The sequence below is a fragment of the Malus sylvestris genome, chromosome 13 (genome assembly GCF_916048215.2).
Source record: "Malus sylvestris chromosome 13, drMalSylv7.2, whole genome shotgun sequence".
NCBI classification, from domain to species: Eukaryota; Viridiplantae; Streptophyta; class Magnoliopsida; order Rosales; family Rosaceae; genus Malus; species Malus sylvestris.
The window spans coordinates 4,689,840-4,711,547 of record NC_062272.1 but is presented as its reverse complement, the minus strand read 5'-3'; the positions used below and the strand labels follow the sequence as shown (position 1 = coordinate 4,711,547).

The 21,708-nt window shown below is 37.8% G+C and overlaps 4 protein-coding genes, 1 long non-coding RNA gene and 1 pseudogene across 8 annotated transcripts; 3 read left to right on the top strand and 3 right to left on the bottom strand.

Moving 5' to 3' along the window:
- The first annotated feature begins 901 nt into the window (after nt 1-901).
- Nucleotides 902-3,538, top strand: LOC126595618 (origin of replication complex subunit 6). Of its 3 annotated transcripts, none has more exons than XM_050261900.1 (10): nt 905-1,192; nt 1,281-1,327; nt 1,420-1,524; nt 1,633-1,713; nt 1,908-2,019; nt 2,124-2,186; nt 2,294-2,381; nt 2,471-2,541; nt 3,011-3,100; nt 3,202-3,538. In XM_050261900.1, exons 1-10 carry the CDS (start codon nt 1,073-1,075, stop codon nt 3,232-3,234), a joined length of 810 nt encoding a protein of 269 aa, XP_050117857.1. In that variant the 5' UTR covers nt 905-1,072; the 3' UTR covers nt 3,235-3,538. The 3 variants fall into 3 exon arrangements, with proteins under 3 accessions (XP_050117858.1, XP_050117857.1, XP_050117855.1); XM_050261898.1 differs by having other exon boundaries at nt 3,011-3,107; XM_050261901.1 differs by lacking the exon at nt 2,124-2,186 and having other exon boundaries at nt 902-1,192; nt 3,011-3,107.
- Nucleotides 3,534-4,905, bottom strand: LOC126596786 (uncharacterized; annotated as a pseudogene).
- Nucleotides 4,906-5,857: 952 nt separating this feature from the next.
- Nucleotides 5,858-7,207, bottom strand: LOC126595619 (uncharacterized). 2 transcript variants are annotated; one of them, XR_007613626.1, is made up of 2 exons: nt 6,764-7,207; nt 5,858-6,681 (listed from the first exon to the last, which is right to left on the bottom strand). XR_007613626.1 is itself a non-coding variant. In XM_050261902.1 (2 exons), the coding sequence occupies exons 1-2, from the start codon at nt 7,039-7,041 to the stop codon at nt 6,064-6,066; spliced, it is 660 nt and encodes a 219-aa protein (XP_050117859.1). In that variant the 5' UTR covers nt 7,042-7,207; the 3' UTR covers nt 5,858-6,063. The 2 variants fall into 2 exon arrangements, 1 of the variants encoding a protein (XP_050117859.1); XM_050261902.1 differs by having other exon boundaries at nt 5,858-6,445.
- A 1,236-nt stretch (nt 7,208-8,443) lies between these two features.
- LOC126597024 (sphinganine C4-monooxygenase 1-like) lies at nt 8,444-11,160 on the top strand. The gene is made up of 2 exons (XM_050263777.1): nt 8,444-8,937; nt 10,323-11,160. Exons 1-2 carry the CDS (start codon nt 8,716-8,718, stop codon nt 10,872-10,874), a joined length of 774 nt encoding a protein of 257 aa, XP_050119734.1. The 5' UTR covers nt 8,444-8,715; the 3' UTR covers nt 10,875-11,160.
- A 3,092-nt stretch (nt 11,161-14,252) lies between these two features.
- LOC126595713 (uncharacterized) lies at nt 14,253-17,119 on the top strand. Its single transcript, XR_007613666.1, has 2 exons — nt 14,253-15,088; nt 16,635-17,119. It is a non-coding gene; the product is annotated as an uncharacterized LOC126595713 (long non-coding RNA).
- A 1,745-nt stretch (nt 17,120-18,864) lies between these two features.
- LOC126597664 (protein PHYTOCHROME KINASE SUBSTRATE 1-like) lies at nt 18,865-21,259 on the bottom strand. The gene is made up of 2 exons (XM_050264478.1): nt 19,393-21,259; nt 18,865-18,969 (listed from the first exon to the last, which is right to left on the bottom strand). The coding sequence occupies exons 1-2, from the start codon at nt 20,824-20,826 to the stop codon at nt 18,892-18,894; spliced, it is 1,512 nt and encodes a 503-aa protein (XP_050120435.1). The 5' UTR covers nt 20,827-21,259; the 3' UTR covers nt 18,865-18,891.
- Nucleotides 21,260-21,708: the final 449 nt, after the last annotated feature.

The window sequence follows — 21,708 nt, the reverse complement described above, 5'->3', positions numbered from 1 at the left end:
GTTTCATTCTAACATTGACACGTGTCGTGTTATGATTAGCTTCTGATGTTGACACGTGTCGCGCTATGATTGGCTTTTGATGTCGACAAGTGTCGCACTGTGATTTGCCTCCTGGTTGAAGGGAAACTCTTTTGGGTCCTTGACAGTATAACGTTGACCGGTGCTCAGTAGTTTCGGGATTGGTCAAGTATGGTACAAACACGTATCAAAAATTAAAATGTACCAAGAAGTCAAATGGACCAAAAATTCAAATGTACCAAGTAACTAAATGTACCATTATAAGAGATGCATAAAAATAGGAAGAAAAAAGAGAATGCTAACGTGAATAGACTTCTAATGAAATAAAATTAAAGTACCAAAATTGTAGGGAAAATGTTTAATCAAATTTGCAAAAGGAATAGATGTTTAGTCTATGACATTTAAAAACGAGGTGTCTAATTCAAAACGTCCCTTTAAAATATGTTGTACCTGTTCCGGTCCGATCCGTTTCTTTTAAACCCGAGTCCAATCCAATCCCTTCAAAATTAAATCCAGCCCTGCCCTAGTTGTACCTAAGAAACTATAGAACCATTGACCTCCACCAGAAAATCAGGTACCAACCGCCTGTTTTAGCCATCCCAAGCGCTTGATCATAATCTCCCTCTTCACGGAAAATGAAAAAATAAAGTTGTGTTTCCTTTTCATTTCAAAACTGTCACATAGACTTACAACGGTAAAAAAATGGCAAAAAAAACTCTCCAACTCAGTGTTTAGTTTTTCACGTGGAGCCGAGTCAGTTGAGATTTTATGAAAATTTACGAAAAATTATTGAAATTTTGTAGAGATCAAGTCAAGTAGTCAACCGTAGATCGAGACCTACGTCCTTTTAAAATTCGCAGCGGCGCCAAAAACTACCCGCGCAAAATCCAAGTAACCGATTAAGCGCGAAACCAGCAAAATTCACTTCCCGCCATTTTCGAGAGTGCTCAAATGGCAATGGCAATGGCAATTGCAGCGCCAAACCCTCTCTCACTCTCTCTCCCCCTCCCTCCCTAAAACCCACCAATCAGCGAGAGATTACATCTCAGAAAAAATGGATCTCTCCGACATAGCAAGGAAGCTCGACCTCTCCGACTCCAAGCACGTCATCCGACGAGCCGCCGAGCTCCGCCGTCTCTGCGACATCCAGTTCGACTCTTCCATAATCGGCGTCGTAAGCTTCTCTCAAAATCCCTAAATCTCTATCTGATCAATTTTCCCAACTGGGTATTTTGTTTATCGATTTTGCTTATGATTCGCAGGGCGAGGTTTGCAAAGCTGTGATTTGCTTAGAAATCGCCGCCACAAGGTAATCGAGCTTTGATTTTGCAATCGCGTTGGCTTTCAGTATCGTACTTTAATTTTATGGTTGTAATTGTTTCGGATTGAATTGGTTTACAGATCGGGGCTCCTATTCGATCGGAAAAAGGCGATAATGTTGAGTGGGATGTCTGAAAAGGCTTACACCAGATCCTACAATTCGATGCAGAATGGTCTCGGGGTCAAGTGGGTTTTCGATTTCTCATTTGTTTGTACCGATTTCGATGTGACTTTTCGGTTTAGTGAGTGGATACTGATTGTTGGATTGGATTGTGTGTTGTGGTGGTTGTGTAGGAACAAGCTGGATGTCAGAGAACTGGCAATTCAGTTTGGGTGTGTTCGGATCATTCCCTTTGTACAGAAGGCTTTGTCTCTGTAAGATTTGATTTCCTTTCCGCGATTCATTGTCAATCTCTTTTGGGTTTTGATGCATACTTTCATGTGTTTGCTTCATGGGGCTGCATATTACATGCTAGATGTTTGACAGAATGCTGCTGAGAGCATCACGTTCTGTTAATTTGTTAGGATGGCTCGATTCTAAGTGTAATTTTTATTCTGTTATGTTTCAGTTACAAGACTCGGTTTCTTGCATCGTTGCCAGCTTCTCGGCGTGCAAGTGCCGATTTCACTCGACCTGTGTTCATTGCTGTGGCATTCTATTTGTGTGCGAAAAAACACAAGGTATCCCCGTGACCTCTTTCTCTCTCACTTGGTTTCAAGGCAAGAAAGTAATTAACTCCGTTGAGCTTTTACTAATTACAGTGTCATACCTAATATGTTTGCAGTTAAAGGTAGACAAGCTTAAGTTAATTGAGCTTTGTGGTGCATCTGAAACTGAATTCTCTTCCGTAAGATAGAGCCTTTCTACCATGCAAGATTATCTTTTGTTGCCAACTACATTTTGTTTCTAGTCTTCACTATGTACATCTATCATATATGTGAGCTTCTTCTGCAGGTTTCGACTTCCATGAAGGACTTGTGCTTTGATGTTTGTGGGACTGAAAAGGAAAGGAAAGATCCCAAGGATGTGAAGGGGAACCGAGGTAGGTGTCAGTCTCTGAATTTATGTTATAACATTGCCATGGTGCATAACTTGATGTTTTGCCATCATTAACTTATTGATTTTTCGCAGAGCTTCTAGATGTTTTGCCAGAGAAAAGGAAACTTGAGGATGGTGGCTATTCTTCCGATGAAGGAAACGAGGTACTGATAACCTAATTCTAATTGCTACATCGGTTCCTAGCTGAGCTGAAGGCATTGTTTATGGTTGCCCTTATATAAGCACACATAAACAGACTTGCAGGCTTCGTCCCTGCAACCTGTTATCATGCTATTTTTGTTCTTTCGGTTGGCCACATTTGATGGCAATCCTGCCACTACCTTATCAAAGCAACTGGATTTTCTACACTTGAGATATATGTTAGAACTCTGATAGGTTCGCAATGGTTCACTTTTAATATCGTTTATGTTATTTTGGATTCTATGGCGACGGGTATTACCATCCATTTCTTTAGAGTGGACTCTGCCCGTACAGCATGAGGGAACAAATGATGTAGCTTTTGTTTTTCTGTTCTTGATCGGTCTACTTATCTTAACGATCCCTAGAGTATCCACCCAAGAAATGAAAACCATGGAATGTAACTGTTTGACTTTGATGCACTTGAACTTGCAGCCTTCGAGTTACAAGCGGCACAAAAAGATGGAAAAGCATGCCTATGAGGGTTGGAAAACCTCAGTCCTCACATCTAATAAAGAAACCAAGGCAAAAGGTTTGAATGCACTTCCTTTCAGATCATTTCACTCTGTACCAATCACGCACATTGAGATAGAAAAACCTAACTATTATGTGTTTGCTCTTCTCAGTTCTTTGCAAGCGGACCAGACAGACTAGCCTAAACTTTTTGAAGGATGTACACGTATCCGAAACTCAGAACTTGGAGGCTGTATAGGATGATACATGTTTGCCTTGTATCAATAGAATTTTCAGCTATTTTTTTGGTTGCGGATGGCCATTGCTCGTTGAGTATCTTGGGTTGATTTATTTCACTCATTGGAGCTTTGCAATTTTTTATTTTATTTTATTATTTTTGGAAACCATAAGAATGCTCGTTGCCTAACACACAAGATAAACTAGGACCGCTCTTATGTTAGATGAAACCAACATTGTGTCGAAATGAATCAAAATGTAGAGAATTTCATATTTTTGTGAGATGTGCTTGTGACTTCTCAACATCAACTGAGACGATGCATCCCAACCGATATCCAACTGCGTAGATTTTGCTTTGATAAAATACAGCATCAGTCCCCGTTTATAGGGAAGGGCCTCCAATAGTTCTCTCCCGCTTTAGTGAAAGCCAACCTGCAATCTGCGCGGTACATTGCAACAACCACATAATTGTCACGATTCAAACTGGGATTGGTGGATAATATAACCTTTTGGACATAATTCTCGTAGAGGTGAAACCTTGGGTTCATATCTTGGGCTTCGAACTCTAACGGAGGAAGATGAATGGTCTCTTCTTTTCTGAAAGGGTTCACAAGAGTTATGTTTATAGGTTGGTCCGCTAGATCAATCGTGGCCAACCAACCGTGGCTGGAGCCACGACATTCGACATATCTGACCGTAAGGCACAGGTAACCGAACATTCTCGTGAACTTTCCCTTCATTAATACTGTATACTGCTCTTGCTCGGTTTGTTGTCAGGCCGGTAGTTTCTACTCGTGATTGTGATTCTAATTTGAAAGGGATCAAGAGCATGGGAAGCACACCATAAGCATCCGTTGCGTTGCAAGATTATAGACTTTCGAAAGATAACACCATTCCTTGCAAACGGCAGCAAAGCGAACATGATCAATGGGTTCCAACAAGTTATCCAGAATTAGGAACGTAAGGGCTGCGGGAAGACTTGCCCATTTTGATATCGACATCGACAGGTTCCTCCTAACCCTAAGACGATGCTACATGCACATGACAACGCAAGAACAAAATTAGAAATCAATACAACATGCACGCATGATATTTTTAAGTTTTAACAGAACAACGTAACCAGGTTGTGCTTCTTAAACAATTAAGAAGCATGCCCGGTACTATCGTACAGGTCGTATTAGGCGACTTCGGCTCGTGTGCTAGCATAGATTGATGAGCAATTAGTTCAGTCGACAGGTCTCATTAGGCGACTCCAGCTGGTGTGCTGGTATAGATTGATTGGGCACCTGATTTTTACTTACATTACTGTTTAGATTTTGTGATTTTGGATGTCATACCTTTAGTTACGAGATATTGTGCCGTAATAAATTCTTGAGATTTTGCAAGCTACCGTAACTATTTTTATACTATACGTGGTAAGTATATTTTGGAAACTATACTTGTTTTACGGCGAACAGTTATAATGTTTTCAGAAGGGTTTAAATAAAACCTTATTTTCACACCCACTCACCCTTATTTTCCACTCTGAACATATACTGACGACAACAACAACAAGATTAATCAAATTAAGGTAATTACAGGCTTAGGCACAGGGCCAACGGATCCCCATTTTCCCTCATTGATGCCTCGTCGTCCGCCATATCCGCCGTTATCCAGCCACCGGCTCCGGCCACTATTTGATTTCTTTACTCCGGTCGGTTAAACTATCTAGCTAGTGTTTTGTTTTTCATCTTCAATCTCTAATTTAAGTAGTTTCCTCTGTCTGTAGTACGTAGTTTCAGTTGGACGTGGCATTTTTCTTAGCCTTCCGTTTCTCTGATGCGCCAGTGAGTGAGGTATTAGAGTCCCAGTAAAATATTTTATAAGAACTTTAATGAAAAACTACTGCTACTGTTCATTTTAAAGAAAAATTATATTTTTACACTAAAAAGTCAATCCTGGTACTATTCACTCTACCCTTTATTTTGTCCTTATCATTAAAACTCAAAGTTTTCAAACCTTTTTCATTAGTTTCCTATATTTTATTTTATTTTTTATTTTTTGAGAGTCCCAGTAAGTATCAAATATAACTATTTGCTTATCTTAATCGGTTAATTTACTCATCTTAACTTAACTAATAAGATAATCAATGTAATCTCTTAAATTCTGGCTGTTTGTTTAATCAAGTTTGTGATTATTTACAACTGTTCAACTTTCACTCCTCGTCGTCATCTTCCTTGTTAGCAGCGTCGATGAAGGCAGTCAACCTCTCAACCAAGTTCATACTTCGCATTTCACTGGCTTGCTTTGTCGGTTTTCCATTTTATAAAGCTTTATTCTCTCTACTTGAATCATATACCAATACCTTATCTTCACCCTGTACCAATCATGCATATTGAGATGGAAAATCCTAAGAACATCTCCAACTTTGACCTAAAACCTAAAAATATTTAACCCAGAAAATTTAGGTTTTAGCCCAGAAACAGCTTTTCTATTCTAATCCTTCTAGCCTAAAATTTTAGACCGAAATTATCAAAGAATGAATTAAAGCTATTTTTTAAAATTAAATTTAAAAAAAATTATGTAGACTATCCTAAATTAATTTTATGAACATTTTAACCTAAAAATATTTAAATTCCAATAAATTTTGAAAAATCACTAAATCAATACATGAAAATCATGATAAACCACATAAGCTTAATACAAACGACATTTAATAAACCACATAAACTTAATACAAATGACAATTAATAAACCACATAAACTTAAAAAAAAAAAAGACAATTAATAAACCACGTAAACTTAATACAATTGAAAACTCATAAACTACATAAACTTAATAATGATATCCACCATCTTGACTTGGTGATGGACTTGTGTGATAGTTTTTGAGATGAATCATCATCTTGAAATATACTCCTTGTGGCATTCCTTCGTAAAATGTCATTTTGCTTACCACGTAAGTATTTCTTCCTCTCTGAAGTGTATTTGTCGAGGTCCTCCATCATCAAATTAATTTCGAACCTTTCTTGCTCCCTATCCCCTTCTTCCTTCATGGCCAAATGCATTTGGGCTGATTCTTCTTGCCCAGAGATATGATTTTTGTTCATTCTTGCAATTTCGCTAGCAAACTGTGCACGTATCGGATCTTGAGACTTCCCTTTTCTCTTTGCTTCATTTTGTTTATCTCTACCTTGGGGCCTTGCAAAAGAAGAAGTTGAGGTCATTTGTTTGACACATTCATTGTCGGCAAAATTCACACTTTCATTGACATCATTTAGGGGTGGGGCTTCACTATGAAATAATATTCCACATTGTTGGTACGCATTGGTTCCCCACCTCGGACAATCCTTGAGGATGTTCTAAGCATGATGCAACTTAAAAACTTGATTTTTTGGTGTGGTTCTTGTCTTATAAATTGTTATTGCTTTGTCACCCTATGCAACAAATACATAAAAATAATTAGTTGCAAAATACTATTATATACATGACAACTAAAATATCAACAAAGAAACTCACAATTTCTGAGGTGCCCCTTCCACTAGGCATGTCAACCATGGCTTTTTGCAAGCTTCCCTTCCACAAAGTGCACGCTTTGTTGATAATCTTCCACCGATTATAAACACCACCAACTTCCCTTCGATCGGCGTTGGAGTTTTCATGGAACTTATCAACGATTTTACCCCACAAAATCTTTCTATTTTGATTCGTGCCGACGACACCATCTTCGCTAATAGAAATCCATGCCAAATATAAAGCAATATCTTCGTCAAAGGTCTAATTATGACCTCTAACATGCTCTTTTGCCATCTTGAAAAATTTGGAAATGAGAAGAAATGGTAGAAAGAAAAATTGGAAGAATTGTAGGAGAAAAGTGAGTTTTGTGTGGATGTTTGAACAAATACATAGGTATTTATAGAGTTTTTGGTTGAATTTTAAGTTAAATAATTTTTTTTAATTATTTTAGCCGTTGAATTTGAATTTGGACCGTTAGATCTTTTTTTTACCTTTAGATTTGATTATATTCGATCTAAGTCGTTGGATTCAATAAATATATAAATATAAAACTAAAAAAAAATTAATTTAAACTTGGACCGTTGGATTAACCAATGACCCATTTAAATCGAGCCGTTGGATGAAGAAAACTAACCGTTGGGCTACTTAATGGTCTGACACTCAGGGGAACAACCCCACGTGGGTTTGTTGGGCAACAAAAATTGCCTGGCGCATGCAGCGCGTAGGCGAGTAGGGAATGGACAGTGGGCTTCACAGCCCCAGTTTCAGTCTCATTTGCTAGGGTCCACTTTGCTTTGTGGTCTAAAGTTGGGCTGGTATTTGACCCCATTTGGGTTTTAGATTTTAGGTTAATTTTAGATCATGGGTTTGAGTGGATTTTTTTTTTTGGGGGGGGGGGGGGAGAAGGGGAATTATAGGTTTTAGCCCATGGTTGAAATGGGTCTAACGAAGATGTATTTGCTCTTTGCAGTTCTTTGCAAGAGGACCATTCAAACTAGCGTAAACCTTTTGAAGGATGTACACGTATCTGATACTCATAACTTAGAGGTTGTATAAATGAGAGGTCTTAGATTCGATTCTCACCAAAAACAAGTTTAAACCATATTAATGCTAGCACATTGTGAGGCTAAGCCCACAAATTCCTTAATGTAGATAATATCGTTTGTTAAAAAAAAAAGATATAAAAAAGAGATATAAAAAATAAAATAAAAATAAAGACCAACATTGTGCCTAGCAAAAGAGAATCTTAAGGTAGAGGGTCCAACCAACTCAGCATCTTCCTTCATATACTTTCTCAAACTCTCTTTGTTGTATGGTTAATTTGGCAGACGACTTTTTATTAAACCACCTTACAAATTAAATCATATAATGTCCATACCAAAGATTCACACTCACATGGGATCAAAATACAAAACGTCATATGATACCACAAGTGTACGTTACCGACATATTTCGTAATATTCGTATCCTTTTTTATTCCTTTGATCAACATGAACTTTTGGTATCATAATTTGTAAAATCTCCAAAATGCCTTCCAAGGAGCACAAGCTGACACGTCGTCCCCAGGGGCACTTTGGACTCTCCACCCTTGCGCGTTGAATTGTCGGCTTTTAAACGGGAGAAAAATCTTGCCGTCATTTTTCTGTTTTTGTCCGTCCCACGGGAACCCACAGGAAAATCAAAACTTGACCCACGTTTTCTTTTAAATTATTATTTTAATATGTTTTTCCTAAAAAATTTCCAATTTTTAAAAACTCAATTGCATTTCCAGCGTACGCCAATAATGGTGGGGGAAGAGAATTCCTAATTTAGTTTAGGGTTAGGCTCGCTTTCTCTAATTTAGGGCCGTTTGGAGTAAAATTCGAATCGAATCGATAACTTTTGATGCGAATTTCGATTCGTGGGTTTCCTTCTTCGTCTTGATCGTCTTTTTTCCCCCCCTGAAAAATCAAAAGATGGGAATCGAGGTTTCCGATGAGCTGTTGGGAACTTTCGTCCCGGTTTTGATATATTGGGCGTATTCGGGGATTTACGTGCTGCTGGATTCGTTCGAGGAGTACCGATTGCACACCAGGAAGGATGAGGACGAGAAGAATTTGGTCTCCAAGAGAACCGTCGTCAAAGGGGTTCTTCTGCAGCAGACGATTCAGGCTATTGTCGCTATTATCCTGTTCACGGTAACTACTTCAATTTCCTTTCCCTTTTTGTTGAGGCAAAATTTGGTTAATTTTCCATGCTCAGAAGGAAATAATTTTGATTAGCTTATGAATTGGGAAAGTTTTGGTTTGGGAGGCTCAAATTTTGATTAATTTTCTTTTGGAGATAAATTCTGATAATTTGGTTTTGCACATGTTTTTTCCTTTCTGGGTTATGTTTATGGTGTGGTAATTGTAGCAAACGGGCTGGCAGCTGGTGGCAGAAAGCATTAATGCCTATGCACCGCGTTGATCCCCCAGATCCCCCTCCCCCTAACAACTAATAATTTAATCCACTAACTCAATCGTTTGTCAAAAGAAAATAAAATGTAACAAACAGGCTGATAAACGGCAGCCTAGTTACATAATACCTTGGATTCTTCGTGTTTTTTTCTATTACATGGTTAGGAAAGTAGTTGGAAATGTGATGGTTGCAGCAGGTCCTGCTTCTTTTGGTTGGTTTACCTAATACTTTAGGTTTTGGTGATCTTATCCTCTTCGCATTATATTGTTTTAGCGATCATGCTTTATGACATATCTTGGAATCTAAGCTTCACCGTGGAAGACGTTTGAGTTTTCAAGGGATGGACTTGTGTGTTATGCAAGCTTCTTTCCTTTTGTTGTTAGCATATGAGGAAAGTGTAACATGATTATAGAAAATTGGGTTCATTGATCAGTTTAGGACGATTGAGCCAGAACTAGTCTAGCTGTGGCCGCCCTCAGTCAGTTTGTATGTCTTTTTTTCTGAAGAACTATTGTGAAAATTTTACTTTGTAAAGGTTTTAGCTTTTGAATAGTTAGGTGCTCCACTTGAATGTATGTCATAAGTACTGCAAACTTTCACTAAAGGATGGTGATGATTGAGTATCATTAGGTGGAGAACATTAGGTCCCTCATCCACCTTATTGTTTAATATTGACCCACAAATTACACGAAACAAATTTGATACTTGTCACTATCCAAGATTGTCGTTGCTTTCCTCATGATAACCTTTTTTAGGGAGTTAAAACAGAATCTTTACTATGCATTGTGCTACCTTTTCTTCACTTGCTTTTGGTTCTGCTGTGGTTGTTGCAATCTATTTTTGCATGTAGTGTTATTCACAAGTCTTAGTTAGAGTTCCATTTTCTTAAAGTCCCAATTGATGCATGAATTACCGTCATTACTATAATTCTGCCTCATTTATGCAGGGATATGGTAGTTTTGTTTTTTGGCTAAAAGATTGTGCTTATACTATCGATAGCACCCTGCCATCATCTTTTCCATTTCCTGACCCCTTCTTCAGACTTGATGCATCATCTGCGGTATGCTCATATTTGTTTGTTGATTTTATTTACGTAACTTATGAAAAAAAATCTAATTGACAGGTGACAGGAAATGATGGCGGGGATGCAGTTACAAAGCCTTCTTTCATTGATCTAGGAAGACAGTTTGTTATTGCAATGGTGGTTTTGGATACCTGGCAATACTTTATGCACAGATACATGCACCACAACAAGTTCTTATACAAACATATCCATTCCCAACATCACCGACTTGTTGTGCCCTATGCATTTGGAGCTCTGTACAATCACCCTGTGGAGGGACTTCTCCTTGATACAATTGGCGGGGCTTTATCTTTTCTCTTCTCTGGTATGTCTCCTCGGGCCTCCATATTCTTCTTCTCCTTTGCGACCATCAAAACGGTGGACGATCATTGTGGATTATGGCTTCCTGGGAACCTCTTCCATGCATTGTTCAGAAATAATACTGCTTACCACGATGTCCATCACCAGCTCTATGGAAACAAGTATAACTTCTCCCAGCCTTTCTTTGTTATGTGGGATAGAATACTTGGTACGTACATGCCTTACTCATTAGAGAAGAGAGCAGGTGGGGGCTTTGAAGTGCGGCCTAAGAAAGTAGAGAAGGAGAACTGATTCTTACATGAGGAAACACGGGTCTATATTCGATTGTACCGGTATTTATTCTTTTTCTTTCTTAGGGAACCACACTGCCTAAATGTTTTTGTATATACATATACTGTGTTGTGCCTTATTCTTTTGTTCTCCTTTTTGGATGAGTTTTAAACCTTAGTTGTGGAATCAAGAATTCATGTATTAAGATAAATTCCGACAGTAGCTCCGGCGGTTTCAATCTTCCACCGGATTATGTCATCGTGAACTACATTTGCTTTTGGATTGAGGATGTGATTGTGCAGGTCTACTCGCTTATGTAGTCTAATTCCTCCCTAGATTGTTTTCTAGTTTCTCTTCATGCTCGATAGTTGTAAGAATGAAAGTTCAATCTCGATCGGCGTACAGATGAGATAAAAAAGGCCATCATTGGGGCAAACGATGCAATAGCTTTGGTTAGAGCAAAACCCAAAATGGCATAACCAAATGATTGTTGACCGTTCTTGTGGTGGCATATTATTCCAACTCCGTTTATTTAAGACAACAAGATGTTAGATGTTAGTACTTTCTAAGTTTTGTTTAAAGCTCCATTCATGGGCAGCATGTTTCTGGTTTATGCATTCAATCTATTGTTTCGATTTTGTCGTTCAATTGGGTTTCGGATCCTAATTCCTATGTGTTAAGGAAATAGATTTCCGGTTACGAGTTAACCAGAACCATCGGTTGTGCCAAACTGCTTCGTGCTGAAAATGGTTCGTTTAGAATGTCAACTAGGGAGTCCATCTGCTATTTTTGGTCTGAGACATATACGATATTCTAAATTACTCTGGTTGAATGAAAATTCAAATTCACCCTTGCAAATCCTATTCATCTCTTTTCTGGACTAGTAACCGACACCTAAGGAAATTTTGTAAGATTCATGGTTTGGTTGGTAGCTAAGTTTTGTGTGGGGTGCTTACTTGCCACGCTATCCTATTTGGTTCACAATCACAACCATGATCCTCAACGTGAGTGCTTGAATTATATACCTATCTTAATAAACGAGATGAAGATAGTTACGTTTTCCAATTAAACACTTGATTTGATTACCCTTTAGTGTTTGTTGTGTGGTGTGTATGATGTTGTTCGATGTTATCCTCTCTCGCATTCATGGCCCTCAACCACTTTATCCTCCTTGGATTTACATCTTCACATGCATGTCTTTCTGATACAATTCGCTTGTCACGGAGTTTATACATTTTTCGTACCTGTCTCTCTTTTTCATAACGTTGTGTTCATTCGTGAAGAGCAAGTTTCTATCGTTTAACTTTACTTTTCTTACAAGATTACAGGGTTTAGTGTTCATCACAAGGTTATAGTATATGTATATACGTCTTGACATGCAAGTTTCTCTCACTTAGCTCTCCTCTTCTCGTGGCATGTCAAGACAATTGGAATGTTTCTAAAAGCTTTCCCAACAAACAACATAACCACTGAGATTTACTGGTAGAAAGTAGAAACCCTAGCGTCTGAAGTAATCCCTCATATTATTGTTCATCTGGGTTTAGTTCTAGGACTCAAATAAATCATAAAACTGCTAAAAACGATTGTTGTTTTTCCTTTTCTGCAGTTTACTTGTTATACTTGTACATCCATGCATCCCGAGTTTGAAATTCTTCCATCACCTATCTGAGTAGGTAGGGTGCGGCTTCACCCACGTATCCTGAGTTTGAAACTCTCTGCATGTTAATAGTTTCAAACTCTCACCCCTCCACTTAATAATAATAATTTTATTAAAAAAAAAAGTTATACATGTACATCGAAAATAAAATATTTGGTCCAGGATTTGAAATGGAAGGGCTAAAAATGGGGCAGTGTATTTATAAGCAAGTTAATGCAGATTTAGATGCTTTATCCAAATATGCTTTCTAGTTTTTAACGGGGGTACGAATGTTTCATGCTGAGATTTTGTTATTTTTGGAAGACATTCCTTCCTTTAAAATTGAAAGATCGACATTAAATAGGATAGAGCTGGAGATAATGGAAAATAATATTAAGAGGACTAAATTGATTGTAATATTGGATTTGGAGGTTTATTAAGGAACACATGGGAATCTTTCTTGCTGCTGGCCCTCTTCATGGTTGAACCTCTGGTTTTTTTTTTTTTTTTTTGAAACTTATGGAATCTTTCTAGCTTCTATGAGGGGAGAAATTCTGGGGTTCGTAACTAGTTCACGTGTCTGTGCGGACTTTAAACACAAAACCTCTCCATATGGTGTACCACCACCTGCTTTGAAACCCACCACAATCCTATGTGATAACCTCACCCCCTTACACGATCCTTATAGTCCACCACCTATGGGCGCCGTAACCAAAACCTTCTCTTGTGAGGGACTTAGGCCATCTCCAACAGAAGGGTCCAGAGGGCCAGAGGGCCGAAAATAGCCCTAAAACCGTCTCCAACCGAGGGCTAGGCCAGAGGGCTCTGGAATCTGGGAGGGCCCCACGGGATCGGAGAGGGCTGGAGGGCTGGCTGCTTTCGGCCAGCCAGCCAGCCCCGGGCTGGCTATTTTTTTTTTTAATGATTTCCTATTGCTGTCGGTTATAGCCGACAGCATTAAAGATATTCTTTTTTTTTAATAGTTCTACTATTAGTGTCGGTTATAACCGACACTAATAGTTTGAAATGTTTTTTAATATAACGGCTAGTAGCCGTTGTATTATTAGGTCTCTTTTTTTTTTTTTTTTTTTTAATGAATTTAAACTTCTTTTTTTTTTTTTTTAATGAATGTAAACTTCTTTTTTTCCCCTTTTTTTTTCCTTTTCATATGAATCAAATTTTTTTCATATTTTTTTTCCTATAACTTTTATTTCACAAAATTTGTTTCATATTTTTTTTCAATTCTATTTTTTTCGTATAACTTCCTAGGCCATTTATACAACATTAAATTGTAGTTTTTAAATAATAAATTATGTTTGGCCCTATGACCCTTTGGCCCTCGGTTGGAGACGGTTTTTTGTGACAGGGCTAAAACGAGCCCTTTGGCCCTCTGGCCCTCGGTTGGAGACGGAGGCAAATATGGCCCTGTACTGTTCATTAAAATATTAATATATTGGGGAATCTTGGAGGGCTAGAGGGCTCAAACGAGCCCTCTGGCCAGCCTTCGGTTGGAGATGGCCTAATATAAAACACTTTATGCGTGATTATTGAGGGATTCAAATTGATGTATACTTATAAGGATGTGACTTGTTATATTAATTCTTGATTTGTCAACATATATAAATAATTAAACGGTTTTCAAATTGAATAAATTTTTGTAGACTTAATTTTTAGATAATAATAAAGAGAAATATAGGTTGAGATTATCACATTTTTACGGTGAAATGATATCACGTCGTTATTAATGAGGAATGGTCTAATGAAATAATGTAATATCGTCATTAATGAATGAATGACTCAGACCATGACCTAGCCTGAGCCAAGAATTGTCCAGATTCTCTATGCGGGACGTTTGTTCACATTGGCAATCATTATAAAGACCAGATGCATGCTTCATACCCAGATTACTTATTACAAGTGTGAAGCAGATCCATCCCAGTGTGGGGTTTGATTGAATTTTGATTGTCTCTGATGATGGGGAGCTTTCTGTTCATAAAACTGGATACAGTTAATGTTTCTGCTATTTCTGTTTCTACTGAAATTCAAAGCAATTGGGAAGGATGAAAGAAGTGTAAAAAATTTGTAACTGTTTAACAGTTCACCGTTGTCTAGAGCTCTCTCTCTCTCTCTCTCTCTCTCTCTCTATATATATATATATATATATATATCTCACTTCAGGTGCGGTCCTTAGAGGGGAATATAGACAAAAGATTTGACAACTCGATCATGTTAGCTTCCAGTTTAAGCTGCTTTTTTGCGAAGCATTGAAAGTGGAGTGTAGGGAGCCTCAGGTGGAGTGTTGGGAGCCTCAGGTTTTGAATCCACAAGAATACAAGAAAAAAAAAAAAGATTTGTAGCCTTATAAGTTATAAACATGTCAAGGAAGAGGAAGTATTTGGAAAGCACTTTTCCTGCGCATGCGTGGAGAAAGGTGCTTTTGCACTGCAGTCTGCGGACCAATTTGTTTGTAATAGGCCAGCAAGACACATCCATTTTCCTTGCAGAGAAGGTTGGAAGGAACGACAAGCCACTGCTACATCCATTTCAACGACAAGCCACTGCTACATCCATTTCGTCAAGAACTGATGATCTTTTAACGGTAACAAAATGTTAGATGCAGACTTAAAAAGAGTTATTGCGTATTGAAATTGAATATTCAGCACATATTTAATCATTAAATTCAGTAACGTATGTCATACATTAAATTTAGTTTTGTATATTATACACTAAGGTATGGAGTTTTTATGGCTAGTGTGACTATGCATCAATGTATAGTATGCAATGCCTTCTAACTTTTAGGTGCTTTAGAAGTAATTTTTAATTTTTTCAGTGCACATTCAGTTGTTAAATTCAATAGGACATGGGGTGCTTACTTTCCCACGCTTTTTGGTTCACAATCACAATCATGATCCTCAACGTCTGTGCTTGAATTAGAATGAGGATCCGGGGATCCTTCAATCATATTCGTTCATCGTATATCGTGCGGTCAGAAATTATTATAAATTTTTTTATTTAAAATTAAATATAAACAGTACCTAACTAAAACTGGCCGCATGATGTACGATGAACGGATGTGATTGGAATATCCCCGGATCCTCATTCCTTGAATTATATACCTAACTTAATAAAATGAGTAAATTGTAGCATTGGTTCATTAACTTTAACTCAATTAGAGCAATGGTCTCTCAACTAAAAATTCATTATCATTGGTCCCTCAACTCATCAAAAACCTACAGCTACGATCCCTCAACTAAAAATTCATTACCATTGATCCCTCAACTTTAACCTAATTGAAGCAATGATCCATCAACTTTAACCTAATTGAAGCAATGGTCCCTCAACTTTAACTCAATTGTAGCAATGGTCATTCCAAGATAACTCATTTTGAAAAAAATCTGATGAAGTTGACAAAAATGACCATAGCTACACGTTTTGATGAGTTGAGGGACCCCAATTGTAGCAATGGTCATTCCAACATAACTTATTTTGATAAAATTTTAACGAAGTTGACGAAAATGATCATAACTACATATTTTGATGAGCTGAGGGACCAATTGTAATGAATTTTTAGTTGAAGAACCATTGTTCCAATTTGATTAAAGATAAATTATCATTGCTACAATTTACTTTAATAAAAGAGATGAAGATGGTTACGTTTTCCAATTAGAAGTAAACACTTGATCCGATTACCCCTCAGTGTTTGTGCGGTGTGTTTGATTGATGTTGTCCTCTCTCACATTCATGGCCCTGAGGCCCTCAAGCACGTTCTCCTTCTTGAATTTACATCTGCACATGTGCGTCTTTCTAATGGATAATGTTTAGGAAGACTAAATTTGTAGACAAATTTTGAAAACTAAAGGACATGAAAGTTGATTAATTTATTACTTAAACATTGATAAATGTGCTCATTCTTATTGGTGATACATTATTTAGTTTGCAAATTTTGTCTTCAAATTTAATCTCCATAACATTACCCCTTTCTAATACAATTTGTATGTCATAGAGTTTATACATTTTTCATATCTGTCTCTCTTCTCGTAAAATTGTGTACATTTTTTACGTGCAAATATCTCTCGTTTAATTTTAGTACTTTACTTTTCTTACAATATGACGAGGTTTATTGTTCCTACCTCTCACCTCACAAGGTTACAGGCATTTAAGTTAAAGGCCAGAAAGACTACTTCTAGATCACTCATTCATAAACCGGTTAGTGGTACAAATAACATAAAGAAATGTGACCAACGTTTGTCGGAAGAAGTAACCCCAAAGACAGTATTTACGCCTTGACATGCAAGTTTCTCTCACTTAGCTCTCCTCTTCTCGTGGCACGTCAAGACAATTGGAATGTTTAAGAAAGCTTCCGAACAAACAACATCACCACTGAGATCTACTGGTACAAAGTAGAAACCCTAGTGTCAGTAGTAGACCCTCTCCCTCATATTATTGTTCATTTGGGATGAGATCTAGTACTGAAATAAATCATAAAATATTTGGCCCAGGCACTTGAAATAGAAGGGCAAGAAATGGGGCAGTGTATTTATAAGCAAGTTATTGCAGATTTTGATGCTTATCCAATTATGCCTCTAGTTTTTAATGAGGGTATGAATGTTTCATGGTGAGGATTATGTCATTTTTGGAAGACATTCCTTCCTTTAAAATTGAAAGATCGACATTAAAAAGTATATAGCTGGAGAGAATGGAAAATTATAGTAAGAGAAGACTAAATTGAGTGAATTATTTGATTTGGAGGTTGTATTCAGGAACACGTGGGAACCTTTCTGGCTTCAGGCCACTCTTCATGGTTGAACTTATTTTTTTAACTTACGAATCTTTCTAGCCCTAACGTCACAACTAAAAATTTAGGAGAGAAATTCTGAAGTTCGGTACTCGGATTACGTATATGTGCAGACAAAGATACAATATCTCCCCTTATGGCCTACCACCGCTTGCCATGAAACCCACCACTATCCTATATAATGACCTCACCCCACTCCCACAACCCCCATTGCCCACCACGTATGGGTGTTGCACCCAAGACCTTCTCCCATGAGGGACCTAATGTAAATCACTTTATGTGTGATTATTGATGGATTTAAATTGACGATTAATAAGGATCTTACTCGTTACATAAATTTTTATTTTTTGACATATATGACTGGTTTAATGGTTTTTAAAAGTGAATGAATTTTCTAGATATGATATGTAGATGATAATAAGGAAACTAAAAATTGTGATTATCACATTTTAAAGATGAAATGATATCACATCACTATTGAATGAGGAATGATTCGATGAACTAATGTCACATCATCATTAAGGAAGGAATAACCCAGAGCATGGCTTGCCTGAACCAAATGTTGTCTAAATTATATAATATTTGCTCCTATTACCAATGTAAATAGTCTGTTCATATTGACAATCATTATAAAGACCAGATGCATGCTTCATACCCGGATTACTTATTACAAGTGGGAAGCAAATCCATCCCAGTGTGGGGTCTGATTGAGTTTTGATTGTCTCTGATGATGGACAGCTTTCTGTTCATAGACTGGATACAATGTTTCTGCTATTTCTGTTTCTACTGAAGTTCAAAGCAATTGTGAAGGAGGAAAAGTGTAAAAGATTTGTAACCGCTTAACAGTTTACCTTTGTTTAGATATAGGGAAATAATAAACACACACATTTTATAGCTTCCTACACACTTCTGGCTAATCATGTCTGTTATTTTCGTTTGATTTATTCAATCCAATGACCAGGAACAAAGAGGGGTGTGAGAAAAGCTATAAAAGTTGTGTGAAAATCAGCTCTCTAGATATATTTATATGTGTGTGTGTGTCACTTCAGGTGTGGTCGTTAAAGGGGAATAAAGATTTGACAACTCGGTCATGTTAGCTTCCCGTTTAAGCTGCTTTTTTGTGAAGCACTGAAATTGGAGTATTGGGAGCCTCGGTTTTGAATCCACGAGAATACAAGAAAACAGAAAGATAGATCTGTAGCCTTCTAAGCATGTCATGGAAGAGGAAGCTTTTGAAAAGTAGCTTTCCTGTGGTTGCGTGTAATAGGCCAGCAACATACACCAAAATCTTTGCATTTTCCTTGCAGAAAAGGTTGGAAGGAACTAGTAAGAAAACTAGTTAGATATAGACATAAAAAGAACTATTGCGTATTGAAATTGGATACTCAAGCATATTTAGTCATTAAATTCAATAATATATGTCTTACATTAAATTTAGTTTTGTATGTCGTACACTAGGTATTGTGGAGTTTATTATGGCAAGTGTGACAATGTATGGTATGCATTGCCTTCTAACTTTTAAGTGATTTAGATATACCTTTTAAATTCTTTAATGCACATCCAGCCGTTAAATTCATATACTATATATACTACATCAATAAATAGATTTACTTGACTACATGAACAAAAAGATGTGAAGCATGTGGTGAATGTGAACAAGGAAGCGGCCGTGCTGCAAGAGCATGGACGGAGGGAGGTAAGGCCCAGTGGGGGCACATGTCCCCTCTCATCCCATTTTTTCTGCATCACAAATTATTCGATTAATCATTTCCATCTTTTTTGGTATGCAGATTATTCAATTAATCATATTAAAATAGTGAAAATCCTCTTTTAGTTTTTAAATGCGCCTCCCTCCTGAATATTTTTCTCACGCACTAATGCCTAAATCTTGTTGAGTTGCATGTATTTGGTTAATTAGTACAAATGAGCATTAGATTGTCAATAATTAAAGACAAAATTAGACAATAGAGTAATAAAATTAGGCATTTTGAAATTAATTTTTTCAGCATTTGTAAAAGAACTAGTTTTATTTGTCCAAAAAAGCAGCTCAAATATTTTAAGGTGGGCTCTTAGTTAAATTTCTGGCTTCGTCCCTGTGCAAGAGCATGTTGCCCTTGTACTCTGGCATCAAAGCTTGCCAGCTTATTAGTTGTCTCAGCTTGAAACCTTGTCCCTGCCATGTATGATTCTGCCCGGTGACGCATGATCTGTGGTTCGAAATTGTTCTTCTCGTGTTGATATGTACTTCTGTGTGCATCTCCTGCAACTTTCACAGATTTATGGCTCTTACAACCCAACAGTGCCCCGGAGTGGTGCCTCAGAATTTCCTTGCTCATTCTTGCTTTGGCATTTGTAGAATTCGGAGCCATTTTCGCTGGTCTCTGGTGATCTTCGAAGTCGGACATCATGGACATGTCAGCAACGCTGGCGGTGACCACACTCCACTCTATGCTCGCCTCACTCGGCGCATAACAATTCGTTGGCGTCGCAGAGCCAGCATCTGATGCTTGCCGCGCAAGAAAAGGGTTTGCTTTGCCGGTGAGGCTCTCGATCTCGAAAAGATCCGAACTTGCATCACTATCCGACTCATTGTTGTAGATTACACCACCAGAATTTGCCGGAAACTCATCCCGCGGCAGCATTGTGAGTTTTTTTCCAAGGGCGAAAGACTTATTTCGCTTCACAAACACAGGGGAGCCGAACACCTCCAGAGACTTCCTCACTTTCTCTGCTTCCTCTTCTGCTTGTTGAAAGGGAAGCATCTTCGGCGGCAAACTCCCCGCCCCGGATTTTAAAGTTGGGAAAGTAAAACAGTTCTCTCTTCCCAACTCAACTCCTAACTTTTCGAGCTTTTCGCTTTTTTTCATATCAACTACAACTTCATCAACAATCTCTGCCACACCAGGAGGTTTATGATTAATTGGTGTTGTCGTGCAGCTTGTGTTTGCACCATTGTCGTTCTTCTTGAAGCTGATCTCGCCGACGTGTTCATCCACATCAACCGAATTCTTATCTGAACACGAACATTTGCAGCCAAGGCTGGCAAAGAAGTTCTTCCTCTGTTTGTTTCCCGTAGTTGTGTTTGTCCGGTAAGGATTTCTCGACGCGCTTCGAAGCAAGTTGCTTTGGCTGTTCCAGCTCGATTCAGAACGCACACTCGGAGTCCCCGGCTGAACCCTTATCTTCATGTGATCCATACTTACTGGTTTATCCTTGTCATGATGGTACTTATTTGTGCTGCTGCAGCCGCTTTTCGGGCTTGTGACGCTTGTCTCCTCATCTATTACTCCATTGAAGTATTTTTCAGCTCTGAACACTCCAATTTCTTCGTCGTCAGCTGCTTCCTTTTCTGCTCCCAAGTGAATGTTATTGTTATGCTGCTGCTCCTTGCTCGCCTGATCGGCGAGTTTATGCACGACGGCTTCCTCATTGCCGCTGAAGTATGAAGAAAATGAAGCATCATGGTTGGCGGCGGCGTTCTCGAATGGAAAAGTTTGCGAGAGGTTCGCCTTACTAGTTGATTTTGAGGTAACAATGGCCATAGAGAAGAGAACTCAAAATTCTCCAAGAAACTTTTTTGAGACAAGTAATGTTGGTGGAGCGGAGTTGAATCGAATTCTGGAACTCGAGTGAAGGGTTGAATTCTCGAACAAACTCTATGTAACAAAAAGTAGAGAAAACGAATTGGTTTCCAAAGGCTAGGGAGAAAACACATAAAACTACAAAAAGAAAAAAAAAAGAAAAAAAATCAGAAGTTTGAAAATTTGAAACCGAAGAGAAGATGGATCGGATTGAAAGAGGAATTGAATTGACGAGGAGGGTTTTTGTTGAATATTTTAGAGGCTTAGAGAAGATTAGGCTGGTGAGAGAGCTAGTTGAGAAGTATGGTTGTATATGTAGAGGCATAGGCTTATCATGGAACATGAAAAGTTGTACATTCAGAGGGTAGGGACATATTTGCTTGTTTGCCTAATTTGACAGTTTGCCATTTTTTCACGTGAGGAAAAAATCATTGGTTTTCAGGTTACCATTATATGTAATAGGAAAATGTTGGGGGATCGTATTTTTATATTATGTGTATTATTTGATGTGATAACTGATATGTACATGTCACGTCAATTAATAAATTTATCTTATCGGATATTAATTGTATGCATCATTTATTATGTGATATAGCACACAAATGTAGTATAAATATGTGATCTTCCTAGCATTACTCTGTATAATGTATCAACTCGACATATAAATTTCCAAGAAATCTGCCAAATGTATACGTTAAATGTTTGGTTCGATTTCCATATTTGCGGCTGTCATATAACATGGTGCTTATTTGAACATTTTGGACGCCTACAAATATAACAAGCTCACACCAACTTGTTGGGTTCCAATAATACCAAAGAAAATTTTCAACTTCTGGTTCTTTC